Here is a 27,120-nt window from a genome sequence, read left to right as displayed (position 1 = left end):
TTCCCAGGCCTTTCCCAGCCACGTGGAGTGCCAACCTTGCCTGGTCCCAGCAGGTCTACTGAATAAACCTACTCCTTACCTGAATACCACGTGTGTGCTGGTGCAGTTCTTACTCGGCTACCTCTTTTTAAAAACCTAACAGGCTGCACTCCAAGGCCTGCAGTACAAAAAGATCCTTGCCAAAATAACCAAAACAGGGCTAGAGTGTGACGTAAGCACTGGAAGTGCTTGCCTAACAAGTCTAAAGCCCTGAGTTCAAAGCCTAGAGCCAAAAAAGAACTTTAAAAGTTTGCAAACACTTATTCTTACTCTCTCTATTATTGTGAGATGGAGTGGTCATGAACAACTTGCAGACATCTGAGCTTGCTATATTATCCTGTCCAGGCCTGACTCATCAAAATCCCTCATGCAATCTTCCACATAACCTTTCTTTCTGTTTCTGTGGTTCTCCATATCCATGCTCAGGATGCTCTTAAAAGGTAGTAGGTGAAGATAGAAGATTTTTCATTGGTTAGAATGATGGTTAGAGGAACTCATTGCTAGGAGGTGCTGCTAATTTTATTCTTAAACAGGAAGATATCCATCTTACTGCTGTGTTTCTTATCATATCCCATACGTTTTCTGTCTACATAATATTTAAAAGAACAGTCATCAGAAATGGGAAGCCAATTGGTAGTCCAGGGGCAGAAAGAAAGCCCTGACTAGAGCCAGGCATGGTGACACATTGTTGTAACCCCAGAAAATTCAAGGCCAGTTTGGAGCTACATAGTGAGACCTTGTCAGAAAACCAAACAAATAAACCACATATTTCTTAAAGAATAATAGTGTGACTTTGCCTTCAGAGAATGGGTTTGGGGGATGTATGCAGTGGCTTTTTAGTCAATACTACCTCAGGAAGATATGCTGCTGGGTTGGGTGCTAGGCCTTGGCAGAGGGTCACACTGTTTGGAAAAGATTTTATTAAACACTTCCCTGAGTGGTTGCAGAAGACTACTAGGGCCACAGGGAGAAAGCCACATGTAAGCCCCGCGCTAGGGGCGGGTAGACTAAAGAGAGAACAACTGAGATCATTTCCTGGCTGCACCTCCTGTAAAACTTTTCCCAGGTGGACTTGCGTTGCATTGTTGACTTTTGTCACTTTTAAGATCTAGAGTGATAACAAAAGCAAAGCCAATCTCCATAAACAGGCGGAAAATGAACGCCTAAAATCCTCTTTGGGCTAAGGGTACTTTGGAGGCCTAAACCTCTACAGTGGAATGAAAAGGCTGATTTTAATATTCCAGGTCGCATGCGCAGTAAGCACCAGGCCTGCCAGCCCGAGCCCGGATGTAGGTGGAGCTAAAGGTCCCGGAGAGGATAGTACGTCAGTCCCGGGGCGCGCGCGCGTGTGCGTCACGTCGCGAGGGGCGGGGCATCCCGGTTTGGTTTCCCGGGTGACGGCGGCAGGCTGGTGGCGCGCGGTGGTCGACGGTCGTGGAGGCATGGGGGCGCCTTCGGGCCTGCAGGCCGACTGCGAGGCGCTGCTCAGCCGCTTCCAGGAGCTGGACAGCGTTCGCTTCGAGGATTTCTCGCAGCTCTGGAGAAGCATGAAGTTCGGGACCATCTTCTGGTGGGTGTTTCCGGTTTTCGGCCCGCGGGCGGCGTCCCGGCGCCGATCCCCGGGCCTTCGCCGGCGGGCGCCCGGGCCTCGCGCTGGGCCGGCGGCCTCCGGATGCCTCTGCAGCCCTCTGTGCCCACCGCCTCCGCCTCGACCCGCGCCGGGTCTTCCCACCTCCTCGTCTCGTTCTCCGAATACCGAGCAGTCACTCCGTCCAAGACCGGATCCCACGCCCCCAGGCTGCTCGCTCCCGGGTTTATCCCCGTCAAGCCCGGTCCACGGACGGGGCCTCTGCCCGCGTGGCGGCCCCGCCCATTCCCCGACCCCCGGCCCGTGCGTGTGTGCACTCCGGCTCCTCCTCATCTCCCCGTTACCCAAGGCTGGTTGGTGTGCCCTAGACGTTGGGTTGCAGCTCCACTTGTGGCTTTTTGGTGGTTCCTTGGAGAGAAGCAGATCACTGCTGGGAGGACCGAGGGAGAACAGCTACAGCAGGGGCACTCACTAGACACTGTTGAAAATGAACTATACATACAACTTGTGGAGGGCTGGGATGCTACTCAGGGGCAAAGCGTCTGCCGAGCAAGTGCAAGGTCCAAGGTTCTATCCCCAGTACCAGAAAAGAAAACACACACACACACACACACACACAGACACACACACACGAGCCTTCCCCCCACCCCGCAACTCTTTGGGGGCTGGGAGTGTGGCTTACTGGTAGAGTGCTTGCCGAGCATGCATGAAGCCCTGGGTTTCCATTCCTCAGCACCACATAAACAGAAAAGGCTTGGAAGTGGTGCTGTGGCTCAAGGGGTAAGAGTGCTAGCCTTGAGCAGAAGAAGCTCAGGGACAGTGCGCAGACCCTGTGTTCAAGCCCCAGGACTGGTAAAAAAAAACTAGAAAAACAACTTGTGGGAGGGGGAAAAGAGGGAAAAACTGAGAGAGAGGGTAGGTGTGATATTGTCCCAAAAAAGAAATTCACTCGTTACCTGACATATACATTACATATTGTACAATATTGCAGCCTCTTTCTACTTCACCTTTATAATAACAAAAAATTTTTTTAAAAGAATATCATGCACTTTCCTGCCTGGGCTGGCTAAGAACTGCAGTCCTCCCATCTCAGCCTTTGGAGTAGCTAGGATTTACAGGCATGAGCTGTAGGTTCATGGCTGCACTTACTTTCTTACTGCTGCAGTTGCCTTTGTCCTAAACCTGAGGTTTCTTCCACTCCCTTTGCTCATACATGTCTTCACTTACACTTAAGCCCAAAGGATAATTCTTCAAAGAAGTCTTTTGGCCCTGTCAGTTGCTGTGTGGTGCCAGGCAGTCCTGTAATTTCAGTTACTTGGCATAAGGGGGTAGAAGGCTCATAAGTCTTAGGCCAGCTCCAGGAAAATGCTTGAGACCATATCTGAAAAATAAAACAGGACAGGGGGCATGGCTCATGTGGTTAAGGGCAAGGGAGAGGACCTGAATTCATGCCCCAGTACTAATCCTCTCCCTTATGCTTGTTCTAATTGTTCTGTTGCTCCCACTCTGTGTTTAATCTTACTATTCAGCACATTTTATTGTAATTGAGTATTTGAAGAGCAGTACAAGAGAGAGGCTAAGCTGACATGACAAATGATGGACCACACAGGGTCCCCTTATTGTGATCTGGAATAAGAGACAATACAACTTTGTATTGCTTGTAAGGATTAAATGAGCTAATAATGTGTGTTAACTGTGTCTTATATGCTCAGTAAATGTTCACTACCATTCTAGAATTTTCCTTCCACTATACTGAACAACTTGAGGGCAGCAACTAACTGAACTGTGTTCCTTCCTATTAGCGTACCACATATACTGAAAAAGGCCAAATAATTGATTGTCTGACTGAATGAGTCTTTATGATTAACTGTCTTTTAGTGAATAATATATAGAAGTTCTCTTTTTTCTGTCCTTTTTTTGGTTGGTTGTGGGGCATGAACTCTGGGCCTGGGTGCTGTCCCTCAGCTTTTTAGCTCAAAGCTAGTGCTCTACCAGTTGAGCCACAACACCACTTCCAGTTTTCTGGTGGTTAATTGGAGATAAGAGTCTCATGGACTTTCCTACCAGGGCTGGCTTTGAACTGCGATCCTCAAGATTTCAGCCTTCCCTCCTGAGTAGCTAGGATTACAGGTGTGAGCCACCGGTGCTGGGCTTCTTTCTGTTGTTTGATGTAAATTAATTACATACTGCATTTGTGCAATAGATGGGGGTAGAGAATCTAGAGCTGCTAGTTAAGAAAAAAGATCTTTAGTTACTGTACAATAATGAAAAAAGAATGACTAACTTTTAAAAAATACCTACAAAATGTAATGCATTTGTAGCTCAATTTAATCCATAGAATGAGTCTGAAAAGCATGTATAATTTTCCTTGTTTTTCATAGGTGAAGAAGTTGAGACTTACAGAAGGTAATTACTCAAGATTGATAGACAATGGCAGAGCAGATGTTGGGACCTATGTGTGTGCCTGTTTGTAAAATCCAGTCTTTTTTTTTTTTTTTTTCTTTTCTGGTCCTGGTACTTGAACTTAGGGCCTGGGCACTGTCTCTGAGCCTCTTTGTGCTCAAGGTTAGCACTCTATCACTTCAGCCACAGCGCCACTTCTGGCTTTTTCTAAGTAGTTTATTGAAGAGTCTCACAGACTTATTTGCTTGGGCTGGCTTTGAACTGTGTTCCTCAGAGTCAGCCTCCTGAATAGCTAGGATTAAAGGCGTGAGCTACTGGCACCCAGCTAATACATAGTCTTTTACTGTGCTCCTTCTTGGCAAAAAGGGGTACATGAAGGGAATTTTTCTAAGGTTGGCCCAATTTTTAGCTAAAGAGTCAGAAATGGTGGACTTGCTTTAGAAATTGCTTGGGTCATCAGTACTATAGTAGGTATTTTGTCTTTTAGTCTATTACTTGAGGGCCAATGTGTTCTCTTTCCTTCTTGTAATCAGATATAATGGAGTCCTTGTTTATTGGCTGCAGTGATAATGTCCTTATAGTTTTATACTGTTTTTATTAAATGAAAATACTAATATACTTCTGTGTTGTGTCAGTTACTTGGATGTACCAAATACCACACAGGCAATTTTTTGGGGGTTTGAACTTGGGGTTTTGCAACTGCTTGGTGGGCTTGCTTGCTTGACTAACCATCTACCATATCAGCGACACTTCCAGCTATGATTTTTTTTTTTGACTTGTTTGTTTAGCTTAGAGAAGGAATCTCATGAATTTTTCTGCCCAGGCTAGCTTTGAACCTTGATCTTCTGGATCTCAGCCATATAACTAGATCTGATTACAGATGTGAACCACTGGTGTCCAGCCCAAAATAGATGTTTTAAAATATACTAAATTCCAGCTCTTATATAGAAAACTATGTTTAAATTATCTTTTGATGGGCTGGGAAGTTGGCTTAGTGGTAGAGTACTTGCCTTGCATGCATGAGGCCTGCATCAGATTCCTCAGCACCACATAAGCAGAAAAAAGCTGTAAGTGGCACTGTGGCTCAAGTGGTAGGGCACTAGCTAGCCTTGAGCTGAAGAGCTGAGGGTCAGTGCCCAGGCCGAGTTCAGCCCCCACGACTGACCTCCCCCCCCAAACAAAAAAATATATATACATATATATATATATATATATATCTTTTGATTGTTTTATCCAGGTTTATCAGTATGTCATATTGAATTTTTTTTATGACTTAGCTATATTTTATATATATATATTGGTGGTGGTGGTGGTGGTGGTGGTTGTAGGGCCTGAACTCTGGGCCTGAGTGCTGTCCCCCAGCTCTTCCTCTGTAGACCAGCGCTCTACCACTTGAGCCTCAACTCCACTTCCGGCTTTTTTTGCTTATGTGGTGCTGAGGAATCGAACCGAGGGCCTCAAGTATGCACGGCAAGCACTCTACCACTGAGTCACCTCCCAGCCCCAATGTTAGATATTTTTAAGTATTTGGCCAGCAGTAATTTGAAGTCACTTCTTTGCTTTCCAATTTGTCAAGTGAGTTTGATGTTTTGAAGTGCAGTATGGTGTTTCACTGATAGTTGCTTCTGCCTCAATATTAGAAGGGTGTGCAATTCACTCTTCTTACTTGAATCACTAGAGGGAGGATCAGGTATGAAGTCTGTTTCCAGTTATCCACAACTGCTATTTAAATAAGTATGTAATTCTGCTGGCTTCTGTTTATGATTGATGTACTTAATGAGGTATCATTTTTTTGTGTGTTTTAGTGGCAAAATGAGAAATTTAGAAAAGAACACATTTACAAAAGAAGCTTTAGCTTTGGCTTGGCGATATTTTTTACCTCCATACACCTTCCAGATCAGAGTTGGTGCTTTGTATCTACTTTATGGACTGTATAATACCCAGCTGTGTCAACCAAAACAAAAGGTATTTTGGGGCTAGCTGTTTTCCCCAAGCAGAAATATGGAACAAGCAATATGTGTGTGTATGTATATATGTGTGTTCATATATATGTAGATATGTAAACTGGCTTAACAAGAAATGTCAGTGTGCCTAAGTTGTATTACAATTGTGAAAAGATATTTTAATTTCATACATTTTTTTCTCTTTCTGGTTGCAGGTCAGAATTGCCTTAAAGGATTGGGATGAAGTTTTGAAATTTCAGCAAGATTTGATAAATGCACAGCATTTTGATGCAGTTTATGTCTTTAGGAAGCTGCGACTAGACAGAGCTTTCCACTTTACAGCAATGCCTAAATTGGTATGTTGCCCAGAATAATTCCTTTTTTCAAAATGAATAGTTACACTTCATCTCCTATAAATGCTTCAGCTCCAAAAAAAATGAAAGACTGTCATTAATGCTTAAAATATATAGTCTGATTACTTTTACCCCTGCAAACAAAACATTCAGCCTCAGGTTTGGAGTGTGTAGAGTGTTGCTAGATGCCACACATTGTTGCAAATGGGAGTAAGAGATTTGGTATATTCATTTATTCATGTTCCCCTTCCCTTTTATTTTTGATGCTGGAAATCTGACCCTAAGCCTCATGCCTACTTTTATGGTTTTCCTCCACAACTGAGTTGCATCCCAGCCCCTTGTGCCTTTTGTTAGCCGAACATCAGAGACTTACCGAAGGAGGACCAAGAAACTTTAATATGTTAGCTGTTGAAAAGCTGAAACTTTGAGTAAAATCTGTTACTTCTCCAGTTTTGTCACTATTAAGACAGCAGGTTGGAGAGTAGTGGTTCTAGGTGTGCCATCAGTTGGCAGACTATGTAACTTCTGTGACTATTACCAAGTTTGTAAGCACATGGTACAGAACCTAACAGAATATTTCAAAAGTCTGAGTCGTTGAACATAAATACTTCACAAGTGCACACTTAGGGCTGCTTTTTGTTTGTATATTTTAATACTTTAAAAATATCCTATAAAAGACTTAAAAAGACATTCATTTTTATCATTGCAGCTTTCATATAGAATGAAGAAAAAAATTCAACGAGCTGAAGTTACAGAAGAATTTAAAGACCCAAATGATCGTGTAATGAAACTTATCACATCTGATGTGTTAGAGGTAAGTTTGCTATTCCCTTGAAATAGTGGAACAAAAATTGTTTTATTGCTAATTATACCATGAGATTATAACTATTAGACATTGACAATTCTTGTAATGATTTTTTCCAATCATTTCCATTTCTTCTTTATTTTCTTTTTTGTGCTGGTTCTGGGGCTTGAACTCAGGGCTGCTGCTGACAGCTGGGCTGCTGCTGACAGCTGGGCTGCTGTTCCTGAGTTCTTTTGCTCAAAGCTAGGACTCTACCACTTTGAGCCACAGCACCACTTCCAGGTTTTGGAGGGGTTTTTTGAGTGGTTAATTGGAGATAAGAGTCTCACAGGGACTTTTTTGCCTGTGATGGCATTGAACCTCGATCCTCAGATCTCAGCTTCCTGAGTAGCAAGGATTACAGGTGTGAGCCACTGGTGCCCAGCTATTTTCTGGTTTTGGTAGAGTTGTAGGACATTTCAGAAATGAGATTTAGTAGCTGGACATCCTTCTCTCACTGCACATCCTGCATGTGAGAGCACTTTTCCATTACCAGTTTCTGCTTTCTTGAACTGGTGTTGATGATCCACCCAGATGATGTCTATCTTTGGATGTTACAGGGGCCATCTGTAATGAGAGGGTTGATAGTTCTCTGCTGATGTTACAGTTTTTACACCAGGACTTACACAGTTTCTTATGTCTTACTCCAGTTTACTGTCTTTCTTCTTTATTCTCAGACATGTGGGAACTATATTGGTAATCTCTGGGGTAGAAGTCCAATTAATGATGATGTCACAAATGGTGTCAGAAATCATTCTTCTTTTCCTTTAATCTTGTATAAAACTGAAGGATGTAACTTGGAGGATAGATGCCTAGGCTTTGCAATTTACTATAGAATCGTTGTACAGAAAATAAGGGAAATATTCTTGAGGCAATTATCAGAATATGATCTTAGTTTTCAGTGGTAATACTTGGTGAATGTTGTACTACAAATTTTGTTGTTTACTGGAATGTACTTTTACATTACCTAGTCTTTCCCCAGTGTTGTCCCCTAACATTATGTCTTAGAGTTGGAGATTGAATTCAGTGCATTCATACCTTTGGGAAATAGTTTCTTTGCTAAAGTTGTACTGTTTTATTTGTATGCTTATATTTTCATAATATGACAGATATTGATCTTGTCAACTCACATTGGTTTGGAATGAAATTGTGATTTGCATTGGTTTTGCCTTTAATTCATCAAAAAAATAAAGATATGATGGTACATTTCTATAAATCTCATCTCAGCAAGATGGAGGCAGCAGGACTGAAAATTAAAGGTCAATTTGGGCTAGCTAATGAGACCCTGTCCTCCCAAAAAAAAAAAAAATAAATTGAGCTAAGTGTAGTAACACATGCCTGTAATGTTTGTTGAAGCCAGCCTGGATTACATACTGAGAGACTCTGTCCCCCAGGATAGAGAAATAAATTTAAAATGCTTAACTTTTCACATTCAGGAAATGCTGAATGTTCATGATCATTATCAGAACATGAAACATGTGATTTCAGCTGATAAGTCCAAGCCAGACCAAGCCCTCAGCTTGATCAAGGATGATTTCTTTGATAATATTAAGAACATCATTCTGGAGCATCAGCAGTGGCACAAAGACAGGAAGGTAAGTAGTGCCTTTTGAGTGCCTTACTGTGTATTATTCATGAGGTTTAGAAGCGGGAGACCATGTTAATGCGTAGCTTGGTTTGGTGGCTGTGCTCCTGGAGAGTGAAGACTTAGGCCTTTGCCTTCTTAGTTATGGCCTTGCCCCTGTTATTTAGCTTTAAGTATCTCTGTGTATGTAAATATAGATGTATATTTAGATGTATGTATTTTATAGGTGAGTACATAATCTTGTTATACCACAAGTTAGTTATAATCTCTGTAATTTCTAGTGGCTGGAAACTGGCAATGTTTGGGATACATCTGGCATATAATTATTGTTTGGCACACTACTGATTCCAGCATTAGTTTAAAATTTTGAATATGTTAACCAACAAATAAATATTTTTTGAATTAGTTGAATATTCCCCCAGTCCAGCTTGTCTTACAACTCAGGTGTGGTGACACTGGTCCCCCTCTCCCGTGTCGCAGCAGCCTCTGGACTGTGTGGTGGCTTCCACGTGTGACAGGATGTGCCTCCACACTACGTGCTCTACCTGCTGTGGCTTATCCACTTGCAAGACCATCAGCACCATTTTCACTTTTCAGTTTACTGATCCCAAGGGATTGATGCTACAGCTGCCCAGACTCCATGACAGCGTGGAGATGCTGGAGCTTCATTCTCACACTGGAAACCTATATGGCATTCTTGTTAATTTACTTTTGAAATGATTCAATTTTATTTTAATAAGTACCTGACCATGCATTAGTGTTTTCACAAATACTAGCTATTGAGACTCTCAGGAAAATTTGTTGTTACTTTTTTTGGCTTTCTATCATGTGAAAAAAAGCTGTTTCAAGTCTTAATTTTAGAAAAGAATCAACAAGGAAGTGGTAGATAAAGTCTTGGGAGGAAAAAGTGATAGTTCCATTTTTTAAAATGACAAGTTTTAAAATATACTTTATCACAATGTACACAAATAATGTAGGCATTTAATGTAACTATCTTTTAATATTCTCTTTTAATAAACTCTTCATTGAGCATTATTAAAATCTTAGGAAACCTGAAAGAAGGGAAAGTCTAGTTTCTACGTAATATGCCTGATGTTCTTTGTTAGGATGATTAAAGTACTTTATTGTTATATCTTAGAGTTATTCTGAAACTTACATGTGATCTTGATGTCAGATGGTAAACCATGCTACAATGTGAAATAATCTTTTGTTTTTTTGGTAGTTAAAAGTAACCGATACTCAGTTTTGTGAAATTGACTTGTAGTCAGTAGCATTATAAACGTGGGTATATGTAGTATATACAAATAATTTTTGCTTTTTTAGAATCCATCCTTAAAATCAAAGCTTAAAGATGGAGAAGAAAAGAAAGAAGGCAATTTCCAAGAACCAGAGGTAAGAGAAATGTTAAATGTTTATAGACAGCCGTGTGGTTGGTTTCCTTTCCTTTGTTGTATGACTAATTACAGTATAAAGAAATACCATCGTACTAAGCATTGTAATGTTTGGTCGGTATTATAAAAATATCAAACATTTTTTAATCTTGAGTTTTGTGAAAAAGTGGTCTGTTCTTTCTTCAGTGGATGCCTTTTGAAGAGCCACATGCCATGTGGGTTGGGAGCAAGGATGTTGATGGCTTTTAGGAGGTAAAGGAGTCCATGGAGTGCCTGAGTTCTCGGATGTGAAGAGAAGGCTTTCACAATGTCATTTCTCACTTCTTGGCAGCTGTTTAGCCCAGTGGCGCTCAAGCTGCTGCTTCAAAAAGCTGCTGCTTCAAGCTTCTGCTCCAAAAGCTGTCATCTCTCTTGGTGAATGACACGAGGGCCTGTCAGGGCATAGGCAGATGAGGAGCTAATGGGCGTCAAGGGCTCTTGACTTCCAAAGCATTGCTGCATATTATCCTGAGACCTCAGTGCAATGAACAATAACTGAGGATGATTATTATATGTATATGTGTGTATCAGTATGTACCTAATTGTTGTTACTTCCTGTTACCCTACCTTCTCTTTCAAATACTTGGGGGTTCATGATTTTACCTAATGTTTGTGTGTTTCAGCTTTATTTTTCTTTCATGTTTGTTTTGCTTACAGAGATGTGAAAGGGCAGAAACATTAGCAAAAATAAAATCAAGAGCTTTTTCAGTTGTTGCTCAGGTAAGTTTTTTCTTTAATAAGATAATATGGAAATTGGATGCTTTCTTCTAGGTGTTACATATTTACTACACTATAGTTAATGGAGTATTTTATTGACTGACAGCACTGAGGATAATAATTATCCCTAATTCTTTATAACTAGAAACCCTCCCTCCCTTTTTTTTGGTGGGTCGTGGGGTTTGAACTCTGGGCCTAGGTACTGTCCCTGATCTCTTTAGCTCAAGGTGAGTGCTCTACCACTTGAGCCACAGTGCCATCTCTGGTTTTCTGGTGGCTAATTGGAGATAAGAGTCTCATGGATTTTCTTGCCCAGGCTGGCTTTGAACCACGATCCTGCCTGAGTAGCTAGGATTACAGGTGTGACCGGCACCTAGCTTAGAACCCTTTCTTTATAATTTATTGCTAGTTGATGTTTAACATATTTATCAAGATATTATCATATACTTAAAATTATGAATAATTACATGTGTGTTATTGCATGGTTATAGGTTTTTCACTGTTCTTTTTTTTTTTTTTTTCTGTCTTTTTGGGCTGGTCCTGGGCACAATCTCTGAACTTTTGTGCTCAAGGCTAGCGCTCTATTACTTGAAACATAGCTCCACATCTAGCTTTTTGGTATTTAATTGGAGATAAGAGTCTTATGGACTTTCCTGCCTGGGCTTAATGGTTTGAACCGTGATCCTCAGATAGAGTCTCATGGACTTTCCTGCCCAGGCTGGCTTTGAACTATGATCCTTATATGTCAGCCTCCTGAGTAGCTAGGATTATAGGCATGAGCCATTGGCACCACACAGCTGTTTTTTTCTCTTTTTCAAAAGTATAGGTGGTATAGATTACCAGCTATTGTACAATGACATTACAATTCCATAAGTTGGGCTGAGTACAATGCTTCTTTGTTAGTTTCTCCCCTTTATGATCCCTCCCACTTTTCCTCCCCTCCCCACCCTGGTTACATAGTTCATTTTTCATATAATGTACATTACATTTCTTCACCCTTCTTCCCTCCATTCCTGTGCCCCCAATGTGGTTCCTTTTTAAGAACTTGATAGCATATGTGACATTAACTGGAAACTCTGCTTCAACAAGTAAGGGAGTACTGACTGGTAGAATCAGAGCATCCTTGACTAGCTAGCCTTGGAATCAGATGTTATTAAGACTTATCCTCCATTTCTCTTTGATGATTTTCTTCTCTTCAGGGGTTGTTCACCACAGCTGCTAGCTTGCATGTTCCCAGCTTTAAATTCAAAAGAAATCACATATCTTCTTCCCAATGGTAAAACAGTTCTAAAGTTGAATTCCATTACTTATGACACAATCCACACCTATCCTTGAGTTGTTCACAGTGGCTATTCACAGTGGGACTTGGATTAAGTTATGAAATAGGTCCATTCAAAACACATGGTAATAGCTAAGGAAAATAAGTTGTTATCAATAATTGAGGAATAGATTATTAGGAATAGGGCTAAAATAGTACTTGTCTTATGTTTCTATTTCCCAACAATTTTAGGTAACAGGATAGATACATTTTATTTTATTTTTATTTTTGGGTCCAGTTGTGGGGCCTGAACTCTGGGCTTGGGAACTGTCCCTCAGCTCTTCAGCTCAAGGCTAGCACTCTACCACTTGAGACACAGCACCACTTCCGGCTTTTTTCTTTTTGCTTATTTGGTGCTGAGGAACTTATGCATGCAAGGCAAGTGCTCTACCACTGAGCCACCTTCCCAGCCCTAGATACATTTTAGTGCAGTGTGCTTAGATAGCAAACAGCTGTAGGAAACTTTGTTACAAAGGTAGAGAACTATGTACATGCTCCATCATTATGTAAAGCCAAGCAAGTGCGATAGTGAAGGACTTTATAACATGTATTTCTATAAGTCTTTGCTCTGTTTTGTGTGCTTCTGTTCATCTAGTTTATTTTATAATTCATTGTGCTTAATTGCATTTCTAACTCTTAAGGCATCGAAGTCAAGAAGGCATCGTCAAGTCAAGCTTGACTCCTCTGACTCTGATTCTGCTGGACAAGGGCAAAGTGAAGCAAGTAAGAAAAAAAAGACCAAAGAAACATCAAAGTCAGCAGGAAGGAAGTTATCTTCCCGTAGCAAAGGTACCTTTAATTAATTAATTAATTTTGCGGGTCCTGAGGCTTGAACTCAGGGCCTGGGTGTTGACCCTGAGCTTTTTGTGCTCACGGCTAGCACTCTACCACTTGAGTCACAGAACCATTTCTGGCCTTTTCTGAGTAGTTGATTGGAGATAAGAGTTTCATGGACTTTCCTGCTGGGGTGGCTTCAAACCACAATCCTCCAGTCTTAGCCTCCTGAGTAGGATTATAGGTGTCAGCCACTAGGTGATAGGCACAAAGGTCCTGTTAAAGTTTTACTTTTACAGCTCAACAAGTGAGACTGAGTCTTGCTTAGGACTGCCCATCACCTTTATTCTTATTAAAGAGGATCAGAGATTTGCTCCATTGATAGCATTGTGAGATTTAAAATTGAAAATAATTTTTTAAATAAATTTTTATTTTTGTTATTATAAAAGTGATGTACAGAGAGGTTTCACTTTTTTTAATGTAAGTCAGGTTTTTCTTTTTGGACAATGTCACCCCTTCTCTTGCTCTCTTCTAGTTTAAGTAATGTTGTTGTTGGTGGAGGTCAGAAGGCTTGAACTCAGGGCTTGGACACTGTCCCCTGAGCTCTTTTGTTCAAGGCTAGTGTTCTACCACTTTGAGCCACAGCTCCACATTTCCAGTTTGTGAGTGGTTGATTGGAGATAAGAGTCTTCTGCAGACTTACTGCCAGGGCTGGTTTCAAACTGATCCTCAGAGCCTCCTGAGTAGTAGCTAGGGTTACAGGCATGAGCCTATTTAAGTAATTTTGTAATTAAATAATTTAGCAATTAAGTAATTTTGTGGGCTGGTTTAAGTAATTTTATTAGATACTTGTGATCTTGTCCCTGGAAGGAAGCACAGGACTTCAAATTTATCATTTCACAAATAACTTGGTCAAAGTAATAGAGTTTTATAGTCAGTCTAGAATGTTCCATTAAATATTTTATTAGTAATTTTTGTGAGAATCAATTTATGTGTAAAGTAAACTAATGGTAGATGATGTGTTCTATAAACCTTCTCTCCCTTCCGTCCCTTCTCTCCTTCCTTCCTTTCTTCCTTCTCTTTCTCCCCCTCCCCTCCTTTCCCTTCCCCTCCCCTCCCCTTCCCTTCCTTTGTCCTTTCCTTTCCCCTTTGTCTTTTCCTTTCCCCTTTCCTTTTTCCTTTTTCCTTTCCCTTCCCTGTGTGGCATTACTACGGCTTTAACTCAGGACCTCCAATTCTAAGGTTCTTAGGTTTTTCTGCTCAAAGCTGGCTCTCTACCACTTGAGTTACCCTTCAGATCGGCTTTTTTGCTGGTTAATTGGAGATGGTGTTTTGCTGATTTTTCTACCTGGGTTGGCTTCAAACTGAGATCATCTAAGTCTCAGCTTCCTGAATAGTTAGGGTTAAACAGCTTTTTTTTTTTTTTTAAACAGCCATTGCTTGCCTCAAACATGTGATACTGTCTGAGGTTATAGACTTCCAAGCCCAGCTTGAAATATTTCAGAAAGGAATCATACCAATGCTGTATAGATTCGTTCAGAAAATACAAGGGAGACAGTTTTCAACTTACTGACACTATACAAAATCAGTACTAAAAACTGTCTCATGTGAGCATACATGGAAAACATCTTAAAAAACATTAGCAAACCAAATCCAACAATATATTATGAACAAATAGGGTTTAGTCTAAGAACAAGCACGTGAGGGTTGGTTTAGTATGAGAAAGTAAACCAGTATAGCAATCATATTATCCAAATAGAGGCAATATAGTCATCTCAATAGATGGAGACAAAGTATTTGATGAAAATCTAGCATCTGCTCGTGATGAAAAATTGAGACTAGAAGGAAACATATTCAATGTGAAAAAGGATATCTATTAAAAAAAACTAATATCCTAATGGCAAATAATGCTTTTCCTTAAAACCAAGAAGGCAGGATAGCTGATGTTATCACTCTTGTGGCAGTTATGCTAGTAATCCTAATATGTCCAGTAAGGCAAGACAAAGAAACAGTGGTCATCCAAAGGAAAATAGTACTTTTTTTTAAAATAAAATTAATTTTTTGTAGAATAATCCTCTAAAAATATAAAGTATCATAACTAACCATTGAATTAACTAATTGGTTAATTTATTTTTGCAGGTCTGGAGCTTACATGCTACTTCTTACATGCTAGGAAAGTGCTCTACTGTGAGCAGTACCATCAGCCCCTAATAGTTAAATTTAACAAGGTCACCAAGTTCATATTTCGCTATATTAATCTAGGCACTGATTTTTATTTACTTATTTTGCCAGTACTGGAGCTTGAACTTGGAGCTTTGATGCTATCCTTTATCATTTTCTCCTCAAGGTTAGTGCTCTACCACATGAGATGCAGTAACATCTAAAACAAATTACTTAAGCATATAGATAACATAATATTTCAAAATCTATATGCTGAAAACTACAAAAAAAATGATGAAAACAGACATATAAATAGATAAATTATCTGTGGATTAGCAAGTCCCATATTAGGATGAAACTAATTCAAGTTTCTTCTATAGAGTCAACAAAACTTCACTGAAAAATCTCAACAGAGTTGGTGGGTGTTTTTTTGTTTGTTTGTTTTTGTCAGTTGTGGGGTTTGAACTCTGGGCTTGGGCACTGTTTCTCTACTATTCAGTTCAAGGTGAGTGCTCTACCACTTGAGCCACAGCTTCACTTCCGGTTTTCTAGTGGTTTATTGGAAATAAGAGTCTCACAGACTTTCCTGCCTAGGTTGGCTTTGAACTATGATCCTCAGATCCTCCTGAGTAGCTAGGATTATAGGCATGAGCCACCAGCTGGGTGCCCAGTTGGTGGGTTTTGTTTGTTCTTTTGTTATTCTAAAGGAGAGGTAATTGCCTAAAGAATAATTACCTGAATAAAAATCAAAGTGCTTCATAGTTTCTTTCTTTCTTTTTTTTTTTTTTCTTTTTGCCAGTCCTGGGACTGAACTCAGGGCCTAGGCACTGTCCCTGAGCTTCTTCTGCTCAGGGCTAGCATTCTACCACTTGAGCCACAGCACCACTTCTGGCTCATCTATTTATGTGGTACTGAGGAATTGAACCCAGGGCTTCGTGCATGCTAGGCAAGCACTCTACCACTAAGTCACATTTCTAGAGCCCTCATAGTTTCTCCTTAATCAAAAGTTTTTAATACTTAAACTGGATTTCTGTAGTCCCGCTCTCCGCTCTCCCCCGACCCAAAAAAAAAAAAAAAAGAGCTTTATTTTTCACACAAAGCAAAAGTTATTCTAAAACCATTTGGAATACATACAATGGTCTAATTTTAGAAGAGCTCTTACAAATTAATAAGAGTAAAACTCAGTAGAAAATGAGCTTCATACACATGTAGGCTTAATTTTATTTTTAATTAGAAATATAAATTAAAACGATTTTAATGTCATTTATTAGATCAGCAAAGATTAAAGATAACTGAATATCCATTAGTAATGCAAGTATTAGGACATAACATTTCTGAATTTAAGTGGAAGAGTAAATAGGCCTACTTTCAGAGAGCAATTTGGAATCATCCGTCAGAAGTTTCAAATGTGCATTCTGTTTAATTTAGCAACTCAATGTCTATGAACACTGTACAAATAACAGTAATAAGCAAAGACTGTAAACAACTCAAATATATAATGTTTCAAAATTGGGAAAGATAAAATGAACATATCAGGGAAGAGACTCCATATGGAAGCTGTTGGAGGGAATGAGACAAGGTTCTGAATGCCCAAGCAGTGGAGAGAATATTGTTGTTTTTGATATTGGAGAAACATGTATGGCACAATGAGGATTTCATTTGGGGAAGAATTTGCTTTAGTCTGTTCGTCAGATTTAGTTTCTATGATGATTGCCTAAATTGAGTTTACCTGTTTTTTTTTTGTTTGTTTTTGTTTTTGAGGCAGGCTCACTATATAACTCTTAGTATCCTTGAACTTGTAATTCTCCTGTTTTTACTTCCCAAGTGAAAATTACAGCTCTGTTCTGCCACACCTGGATTACTGGTATTATCAAGCTTCCTTTGTACCTGTTTACCAGTCCTAGAATGTAACAGTCCGTGGTTTAGAGAACATAAGCACTGGTTATGGTATGATGGCAAAGATAGATAATGGTAGCTGCTATATCTATCATGTTTATGTCATACCACCAACCTTTTCTCACATGTTGAGGATCACTAGGTGACAGCAAAACTGAGACTTGTGCCCATGCTTAAGTCATTAACTTCTTTACTTTGTTATCCCTTGAGTAGTTGGAAATATGGATTTGGAATGGACATGCACTTCCGTTAAGTAGGCATATTCTTAGTTGTATTTTAGCTGTGTGTCTAGTAACTGACATTTGTTCCCACACAGCTTTGAGCGTGGGAAACTGTCCATGTCCACCTGACATGCTCTATCTAGGGAACTTGTATTTTTGAGGAAGTTAGATTTAAAAGTCCAAAAAATACTTTAAATTTTATTATTTTGCTATTTACCTAAAATGTATGCTTGTGCTGTTTCTTTGTTGTTATTCCTTTTTTTGTTTGTCTTGGTGTTTCTTGTGGGAACAGTGGGTAGTAGTACTAATTACAGTTTGGTGAACAACCAAAATATTGGTTCAAATTCTAAAAGAAGATGTATCATAAGCTAGGGAAAGGTGTTTTTTTGTTTTTGTTTTTTTTTTAGGTCTGGTCGTGGGGCCTGAACTCTGGGCCTGGGCGCTGTCCCTCAGCTCTTCAGCTCAAGGCTGGCGCTCTACCACTTGAGCCACAGCGCCACTTCTGGCTTTTTTTCTTTTTGCTTATGTGGTGCTAAGGAATTGAACCCAGGGCTTCATGCATGCAAAACAAGCGCTCTACCACTAAGCCACCTTCCCAGCCCAGGAAAGGTGTTTTCTAACGTGATCATCTGGAAAATTATCTGGAACATTGTTTTATTTTTTTAGGAGTTGCAAGTAACAAGATAATCTTGTTTTAATGACTTAATAGGAAACATTTCACTGTTTGAATTGTGCTTAAGGTAGAAGTATATTACCACAGATTATTCAGCTCTGTCTTGCATTCATTGTATAAAAGCTGCACAGCATTAAAGCCCTAGCATATTTGCATTAGCGTAGGAAACTTAACCCCATGTGCATTTAACTACTTACCTCCTATGCTGATAGTTACGTATCTGAGCTATGAAATACCATGTTGTAAAATAGCTGAACTCATGTTCACTTCATAACCATTCATATATCATAGGCTATATTGTTTATTTATTTTTTGGGGGGGGGTCCAGTCGTGGGGCCTGAACTCTGGGCCTGGGCGCTGTCCTTCAGCTCTTCAGCTCAAGGCTAGCACTCTACCACTTGAGCCACAGCGCCACTTCCGTTTTTTTTCTTTTTGCTTATGTGGTGCTGAGGAATCGAACCCAGGGCCTCTGGCTTGCAAGGCAAGCACTCTACCACTGAGCCACCTTCCCAGCCCCAGCTATATTGTTTATGAAAGCAAACCTGAACCTATTCCTGTGGGAAAAGGTAGAGTGTAAAGAACCAGTGAACACGTAGCATATGAAGTAGGATAGATGTTGTAGATAGAACAACCGGGAATGGGCATTGCTTGGGGAACATGGATGTTGAGTCCTTTGTGGCACCTAGTGGTGATGGTGATGGTGGTGTCTGATTAATTTCTTCAGGTCACAAAGAGTTCACACAGAACTCCTCCAGTGTTTTTGAAAATGGAGTCAGTAGCAAATTGTAACTATCTGCATTCAAAAATAAGACTGGCTAAGGATGTAGCAGCAACCCCTACCTCCCTACTCCCCCAAAAGATGCTCACTATTGATTGGTTGATTGATTGGGTGGTTGACTGGTTGGTTAATGGTTGGTTGATGGTACTCAGGTTTGAACTTAGGGCCTTAAACTTGCTAGGCAGCTATTCTAGTACTTGAGCTATGTTCCCAGCCTTGAAATTGTGAACTTTAAAATTCCATTTTGATTGTTTTGATGAACCCAAGGGAGGAACACATAATTAGTTCCTCCTTTGTGGCCCTACAGGCCCTTGTCTGTGTGATAAAGACTAAATAAGGTATCTGTTTGGCTGATTTGGTGTCTTGTCTTCTTTTCTTTTCCTTTTTTTTTTTTTTTTTGTCGGTTGTGGGCCTGGGTGCTGTCTCTCAGCTCTTCAGCTCAAGGCTAGCACTTTACCACTTGAGCTACCGTGCCACGTCCGATTTTCTGAGTTGTTTATTGGAGATAAGACTCTCACACACTTCCTGCCTGGGCTGGCTTTGAACTGTGATCCTCAGATCTCAGCCTCTGGAGTAGCTAGGATTATAGGCATGAGACACTGGCACCCGGCTTCCACTTTTCTTTAGTGGAAAAAGTGGAGGAAGTTAGGACTATTTTCATATCATAGATACTAATATACTAATACACAAACATACATATAACAGATACAAATATACTGATACTTAAAATATGCGTTTAGAATGGGTTATAATTTCGGTTCTTAGTTTAGACATTTAATTAATTAATTTTTATTGTGAAATAGACATTTAATTTTTATACTGTTAGAATGACATGTATGTAGAATGTCTTCTTTTAGAGTAATAGTTATTAGCTAGAAATTGGAGGCTCCTGCCTATAATCCTAGCTATTTGGGTGTCTTGAGATCTGAGGATCATGGTTTGAAGCAAGAAAGTTCATGAGACTCTTTTATCTCCAATTAACCACCAAAAAGCTGGAAATGAGTATGGCTCAAGTAGTAGAACACTAGCCTTGAGTAAAAGAGCTCAAGAACAATGCCTAGGCTTTGAGGTCAAGCCCCAGGACCAGTACAAAAAAAAAGAAGTAATAGTTCTTGTTTTATTATATGTCTTTCTTAATCTCTCTTTAAATATTTTCAGGTAATGTACAGAATACACTTAAGGAAGGAAAGTCTTTACATCTGAGTATGCCCGTAATTACAGAAGAGGAAGAGGAGACCGACAGTTTCAGCGAGACAGGTACAGAGGAATTTTGTTTAAGTTAGTGAAGGACTCTTACGGTTGTAGAGCCTCAAGGCTTAGAACTCTTGAAAAACATGACCCTCTGTTCTTATGATCCTGTTTATCTTTGGTTCATTGGGGAATTTCAGAATTAATCATACCATTAGTCATGATACTTGAAGTGGATAATGACAGAGTAAATGAATTGATCTGGATGCCCATTAGCTATTGTCAGTTTAATTGTCTTAAAGAAGATCTCCAGGCCAGGCACCGGGTGGCTCACACCTGTAATCCTAGCTACTCGGAAGGCTGAGATCTGAGGATCGCGGTTCAAAGCCAGCCTGGGCAGGAAAGTCCATGAAACTCTTATCTCCAATAAAACCACAGAAAACTGGAAGTGGTGCTGTAGCTCAAGTGGTAGAGCGCTTGCCTTGAGCGAAAGAGCTGAGGAACAGAGCCTAGGCCCAGAGTTCAAGCCCCAAGACCAACAAAAAAAAGACAAAAAAAGAAGGTCTCCAGACCTCTACCCTGCTGTGTTCTGCACAATGCTTGCTCTGTTGACCTAATGGATGGACTTTTCAGCCTGGCTGCCACTCTTCCAGGAATCCCTTTCTTTCTGCTTTCTATTTCTTTTTTGTTGTTGTTGGTCATGGAGCCTGAACTCTGGGCCTGGGCGCTGTCCCTCAGCTCTTCAGCTCTTCAGCTCAAGGCTAGCGCTCTACCACTTGAGCCACAGTGCCACTTCCGGCTTCTTCTGCTGAGGAATCGAACCCAGGGCCTCATGCATGCAAGGCAAGCGCTCTACCACTAAGCCACCTTCCCAGCCTTCTGCTTTCTATTTCTTTTCATCATATCATTCCTAACATTCCTGACTTTGTATCTTTTATTACAGTTTGATACTATTTGAGTACAGGTATGGCATCTGTTATCGTAACTGGAAAGATGTATAGTACCAACATTTTTCATTGTGTTTCAGGTTGAATTATAGTGAAACTGAAACTGCAGTCACTTTATCTCTCTTTGTACTGACTTAGATGCCTTTCAGATCTGCTGCCCTGGGTCCTTGCTGCTTATAGGAAGGGCAACACCTTCAAGTGACTTATTTACTATTGAGTTGGATCTGGAGTGAGTAAGAGACACTCTCTCAATAGATCAATGACTGTAAGACCGAGATCAATGGAGAGAGTTAAGTTTGGGAGATTTTATTTTTTTGGCAGTACTGGAGTACTCAGACCCTTCCCCTTAACTAGGCAGTTCTACTACTTGAGCCACACCTGCGGCCATTTCTGCTTTCAGTTACTAGTGTATATTACAACAACATTTTAAAACCTTATTTTTAATTAGCATACATTAACAGAATTAGTGTCATTTTGGAAAAAGATTCTTGAGCAGGGGAGGTTTAAAATTTCTTAAATGGATCTTCACTGTTAAAGTTATACATATATACCAGTTAAACATACATATTTCAAATCAGCAGTGTTATCATTTAAGTGTCAGGATTTTTCAAATTGACAAACTTCTGAACTTTATGTCTGTAGGGTTCACTGCACTGAAGAGGAAAAGAAAGCGTTGAACCAGGAGCCTGGTACAGAGTTTCACATTTTGAGCTGACTGAAGAAAAGATTTGTGTTTTGTGTATCAAACAGGAAGACTGTCGGTATTACAAATAATTTTCTGGGGAAGTAAAAGTTATTTCTTTGAAATGGGAATAGCTTTTTAACAAATAGCTTTTTAACAAATTTTCTTTTACAAAATATACTTAAATGAAGGTAAAGTTTGCTTTTAGAATGTGATATCTAGAAAGGATCCTATTTATTCCACATCATTACTGTATTTTAAAACCTTTATGACATGATCTGGATATAGTACTGGTAATATTAACTAGTCTATATTATTTAAAGTCTTTTCTTGAAATATATAAAACGCTTTTGTGTTTATAATTTTGTAATAAATTTGTATATTATGCACATTTACTATTTTGTGTATTATATGGTTTTGTGTAATAAAATTTTGCCTTACCTCATTTTTGTGATTTGTGAAATACACATAGTTAATAATGTTGGTAACTATTATTATTTTATTTTTGTCTTTTGCCAGTCCTGGAGCTTGAACTCAGGGCCTGGGCACTGTTTCTGAGCTTCTTTTGCTAAAGGCTAGCACTCTGCCATTTGAGCCACAGTGCTATTTTCTGTTTATATGGCCTTTTCTGTTTATATGGTACTGAGGAATGGAACCCAGGGCTTCATGCATACGAGGTAAGCACTCAACCTTGCCACTAAGCTATATTCCCAGCCCTATTCTTTATTTTTTAAATTTCCTTTTTTTTTCTTTTGGGACAGGGTCCAATTACATAGTTCAGGTTGGCCCTGAACTTTTGACCCTTCTGAATACTAGGATTACAGATGTGCACCATCATGTTCAGCTAATTACATATTATTTAGTGTTTGTTTTCAAGTTCCTCTTTTTCTAATATAAATAAATGTATACTTGTATGTTTGTGGAATTTGTATATATATTTATATATATGTATGTATCCATGTATTATGAGTCAATAAATTGTTAAAATGTAATACTTAAGTACTGATTTTCTGACACAAACCTTTAATAATCTCTTAGACTCAGTGGTAATTACAGAAGAGATTTCTATTGCTTCATAAATATGCCCCTTTTGATTTTTTTTCTCTTTTTTCTTTTTTTTTGCCAGTCATGGGGGTTAAACTCAAGCCTAGGGGCTGTCTCTGAGCTCTTTTGCTCAAGACTACCACTTTGAGCCACAGCACCACTTCCAGTTTTTGAGTGGTTAATTGTAGATAAAAGTCTAATGGACTTTCTTGTTGGGACTGGCGTCAAACTGCAATCCTGAGATCTCAGCTTCCTGAGTAGCTAGGATTACGCTTGTGAGCCACCAGTGCCCAGCTTTAATTTCTTATTCCAGACATTTAAGTGAAGACTGTCTGAACAGTGTTTGCTGCCAAGGGACTGTCTCCACGTCTACTTTTGTGACCCACTTGTCTTACACTTGATTGTGCTTCATGATGTTTTGTGTGATTCAGTAATTTAAATCTGGGTTATTGATTCAGTAAAAATCTAAGAGGGTCCCATAGGTGAAAAATGTATCATTTATATAATCTTTTCTGCTCAGAATATGGACTTATTAAAGTTCATGCTGTCACATTAGCTACTAAACGGGGTTGCTTTCCTGGACAGACCAACTATGTGTGGAAACAGATGGAGCAGCTTCCACAGTGTAGGCACTCAGCAGGGGTGGGACAGACATCTGCAGGTGTAGATCTGTGATCAGTCCCCGAATACTGTGTTATTTGCTAGAAATTCTTTACCATCATTGCACAGCTAATACAGTGAGTTGAATTTATTTTTTACAAAATACATGGTGTCATTTCACTTGCACAATGAAGAAACTGCATCATGATGATAGTGCCTTACTCAAATTCACAAAGTAAGTGATACATCTTTGTATAAATCCAAATGAGGCCTTTCCATTTAGTGTCTTTTTGTATAAGCCAGCAGGAATAGAAGTTCATAGAAGCTTAGAGAGGTACTTTTGGGGTGTGTGTTTGTGTGTGTGTGTGTGTGTGTGTGTGTGTGTGTATGCTAATAATTAGGTTTTGAACGTCGAGCCTTGTATTCTTGCTTGACCTTTTTCAGTCTTGACACTCTACCACTTGAGCCATACCTCTACTTCCCAGAGACGTACTTTTGAGTACAAGCAGTGAAACACCATTTCAGAATGGCTTAAACTGGTCTGGGGAGTCTCTAGCAAGCTTGAGGCCCTGAGCTCTAACTTCAAAATTGTGAAAAAATAAAATAAAAACCTTAATAAAGCACTGGTAACTTCCACTTGTAATCTGGCTCCTACTTATAATTGTAGGTATTTGGGAAGCTGAGAATTGTAATTTAAGACTAACTAAGGCAGAAAAGTTTGTAAAACCCTATCTCAACAAAAAAGAGTTGGAAGTGTGGTTTAAGTTACAGTAGATCACTAGCCTAGCAAGCAAGAGGACCTGAGTTCCAATCCCAGTATCACCAAAAAGATGAGATAGGTTTTTGTTTTGTTTCATGCTGGTACTGAGGACCAAGGTGCTGTCCCTTAGCCTTTTTTCTTTTTTTTTTGTCCAAGACTGGGACTTGGCATCTGATACTTTCACTCATTAGCTGGCACTCTACCATCTGAGTTATGCCTCCAACCCCAGCCCTCATTTAGCTTTATCACTCAAGGTTGGCACTCTACCACTTGCATCACAGCTCCACTTCTGGCTTTTTGGTAGTTAGCTGGAGAGAACTGGCTTTAAACCTGATCCTCATATGTCAGCCTCATGAATAGCTAGGATAGAAAGTTTATTTTGAAGCCAGTTTATTTTGAGTCCCAGTACCAATTGTCTATGGCCTGTGGTGTACAGCATCAGTTCTGATGGTGTCATGTACTCTGCTTTAGGTTTGTAAGGAAAGCATTGCATTAATGTAAGCTACTGTTTACCATCTAAGTTTTCATTCTAGCCCACTAGCCAAGGTCCGGTGGATCTTTCTAAGTATAGAAACACAGGACAATGTGTGTGAGACCTCTTTCTACACATGCTCATTTCTTCCACTTTCTGACAATGTACATTTTTCTTTGGTTCTAGATCTTGATTCACCAATACTGGTATTCGTTTTGGATAGATTCATGTGGAAATTTCTAGGTCAAACTATGTATATATGAAATTTTGTTAACTATTTTCAAGCTTTGTCCCCAAAGACTCCAACTTAGAGTTCTACATAGTTTGTGAATTGTTCCTTACCCCATTGTCAGTTGAATGTGATGTGTATCCTAACTGAGATCTAGAGGACTTTTAGATTGAGCGGATAATGATGCTTAAAGGGTATATCTGACCACGGTGCTCAAAACAAGGTGAGCTTCCTGTGAGTATACTTTAAAGAATCACTTGGTAAAATTTATGCAAATATGCATGAAGTCAAATAGGACAGCCTAAATAATAGAAATTTTTGTTTGACATTGATAAGTGATAAGTAAATATTTGTTATTAAATTATATGTATGGTCAACTTGATTATAATAAAATAACCACCAAGTATTAAACATTTACTAAATTGTTACTTTGTAGAGGAATGGGAGTTGTGGCAGCATATGTAAGCCTGTTTTAAAGCATGCTATTGTGTTTCCAGAAATCCCATTGTAGGGTTGGGAATATAGTTCAAAGGTAGAGTGCATATGCATAATAATTTAGCCCAATCAACTTCGAGACAATATTTCTTCCTTTTTTTTTTGCCAGTCCTGGGTCTTGAACTCAGGGCCTGAGCTTGTCTCTGAGCTTCTTTTGCTCAAAGCTAGCACTCTACCACTTGAGCCACAGTGCCACTTTTTCTGTTTATGTGATACTGAGGAATCAAACCCAAGGCTTCATGCATTCTAGGCAAGCACTGTACCACTAAGCCACATTGCCAGCCCCAAGAGACTATATTTCTTAAGTCATAATAACTGAAATCTTATGTATTTATGCAGATCTTCAATTTGATGAGAGACATAGTTCTTATGACTCAGTGAACAACATAAGGAAATCTGAGTGAATTAGGTACAAGATATATTCATATTATTCTCACTAATCTACTTTGATTATGGCAAATGTACATGCATATAGGGAGTTAATTTATCTTTGAGATCTTTAAGAATAAACTCTATGGGCTGAAAATTGCTCTCATTTTGGCATCACCTAGAAAAATAACATAGTTACTAATGCTTTCCTTCCTTATTCTTGATTCTTAAATTACAGTTTGAAGAATACTTGCTTTTAAATGGCTTTGAGAGAACTCCGTGGGTGCTTAGCTATTCAGGTTTTCATTTATCTTTTGAACAACTACGTAGTAATTAATTTTCATTGCACATTCTTGTACCCAATATTAAAGTAAATGTCAAAGAACAATCCTTTTTTTTTTTAATGGGGTAAAAAAGGACATTTAAAAACCAAGTCCGCGTTATTTGTTCTAATGTGCCATATGTTGCAGGTCGGGATGTTTTGTTGGTCATGGTCTTGAACTCTGGGCCTGAGCGCTGTCCCTTCTTTAGCTCAAGGCTAGCACTCTACCACTTAAGCTACAGTACCAGTTCTGGAGTTCAAAGTCTCATAGACTTTCCTGCCCGAACTGGCTTTGAATCATGATCCTCAGATGTCAGCCTCCTGAGTAGCTAGGATTACAGGCATGAGCCACCATGGCCTGGCCTGGATTTTTTTTTTTTTAATAGATGTTTAGACAGGCTCCTTTAAGGAAAAAGAAACACAAGGCAAACTACCATTATCTTAGATGTTGTGTTTCTTCATCCTAATCATTTTAATCTATATCTTCTATAGGTTTATTTTATAGATTATATAATACAAACTCTAAATTTATGTGATAGTTACTTTAGATGTTAGTCATCTTTTTGTTATTGGAACAAACACCTCATATAATCCATTTATTTAAAAAAAGGGTTTGAGTCACAGTTTTAGGGAGTCTCAATCTCTGATCTGTATTCCCATTGTTTATAGCTTATAGCAGCACATCATTGTGAAGTATGTGGCAGAAAAACCTCATGAGTAAGAAGCATAGAAGAGTAGAGACGAAGATCCTAAAGTTCTCTTTGATAGTAGGCCCTCAGTGATGTTAAGACCCTCACTAGACCTTATTATATATTCTTTTTTCATTTTATTGTCTAGGGGATGTACAGTTACATGTGTAAGGTAATGAGCACATTTCTTGTCCAACATTGTTATCTCCTCCCTCGTTTTTTCTCACTTTCCCTTTCCCTCTCCCCACGTTGTAAAGTTCATTTCCAACATAGTGTCTTGTGAGTATCACTGTTTCATTGGTTCTCCCTTTGTCCTTTGTCTCACCATTTTGTTGTTGCCCTTCCCTTTCCAAATTTAAATAAACATATATACAAGACACCAGGTACCAAAATCAAATACAGTGACAGCAGGGAATAAAGCAAAGGGGGAAAAACTGAAAGAAAAAAGAAATAACTTCACATACTACATTAAAAACAACAACAAAGAAAAATCTGTTTCCATATCTTGGAGTTCAACCTTTTTTTTTTTTTTTGGGTCCGGTTGTGGGGCCTGAACTCTGGGCCTGGGTGCTGTCCCTCAGCTCTTCAGCTCAAGCCTAGC

The 27,120-nt window shown here is 39.4% G+C and overlaps 1 protein-coding gene across 1 annotated transcript; it reads left to right on the top strand.

Annotated features, from left to right (window-relative positions):
- Positions 1 to 1,403: 1,403 nt before the first annotated feature.
- On the top strand, positions 1,404 to 21,984 carry Snapc1 (small nuclear RNA activating complex, polypeptide 1, 43kDa). Its single transcript, XM_013014167.1, has 10 exons — positions 1,404 to 1,609; positions 5,836 to 5,995; positions 6,189 to 6,329; positions 7,036 to 7,140; positions 8,607 to 8,765; positions 10,079 to 10,147; positions 10,843 to 10,905; positions 12,862 to 13,009; positions 19,881 to 19,979; positions 21,500 to 21,984. The coding sequence occupies exons 1-10, from the start codon at positions 1,482 to 1,484 to the stop codon at positions 21,532 to 21,534; spliced, it is 1,107 nt and encodes a 368-aa protein (XP_012869621.1). The 5' UTR covers positions 1,404 to 1,481; the 3' UTR covers positions 21,535 to 21,984.
- Positions 21,985 to 27,120: the final 5,136 nt, after the last annotated feature.

This window comes from Dipodomys ordii, unplaced genomic scaffold (assembly GCF_000151885.1).
Source record: "Dipodomys ordii isolate 6190 unplaced genomic scaffold, Dord_2.0 Scaffold2, whole genome shotgun sequence".
In the NCBI taxonomy this organism is placed as follows: Eukaryota; Metazoa; Chordata; class Mammalia; order Rodentia; family Heteromyidae; genus Dipodomys; species Dipodomys ordii.
The sequence above is the reverse complement of the archived record's forward strand: the minus strand, read 5'-3'. Positions and strand labels throughout refer to the sequence as shown.

Bases quoted from the DNA above. Each gene is read 5' to 3' on its own strand.
- Snapc1 (XM_013014167.1), top strand. From the start codon at position 1,482: ATGGGGGCGCCTTCGGGCCTGCAGGCCGACTGCGAGGCGCTGCTCAGC. The intron at 10,906-12,861 runs GTAAGTTTTTTC...CTAACTCTTAAG, and splicing joins CTTTTTCAGTTGTTGCTCAG to GCATCGAAGTCAAGAAGGCA. The intron at 19,980-21,499 runs GTACAGAGGAAT...TTATGTCTGTAG, and splicing joins CGACAGTTTCAGCGAGACAG to GGTTCACTGCACTGAAGAGG.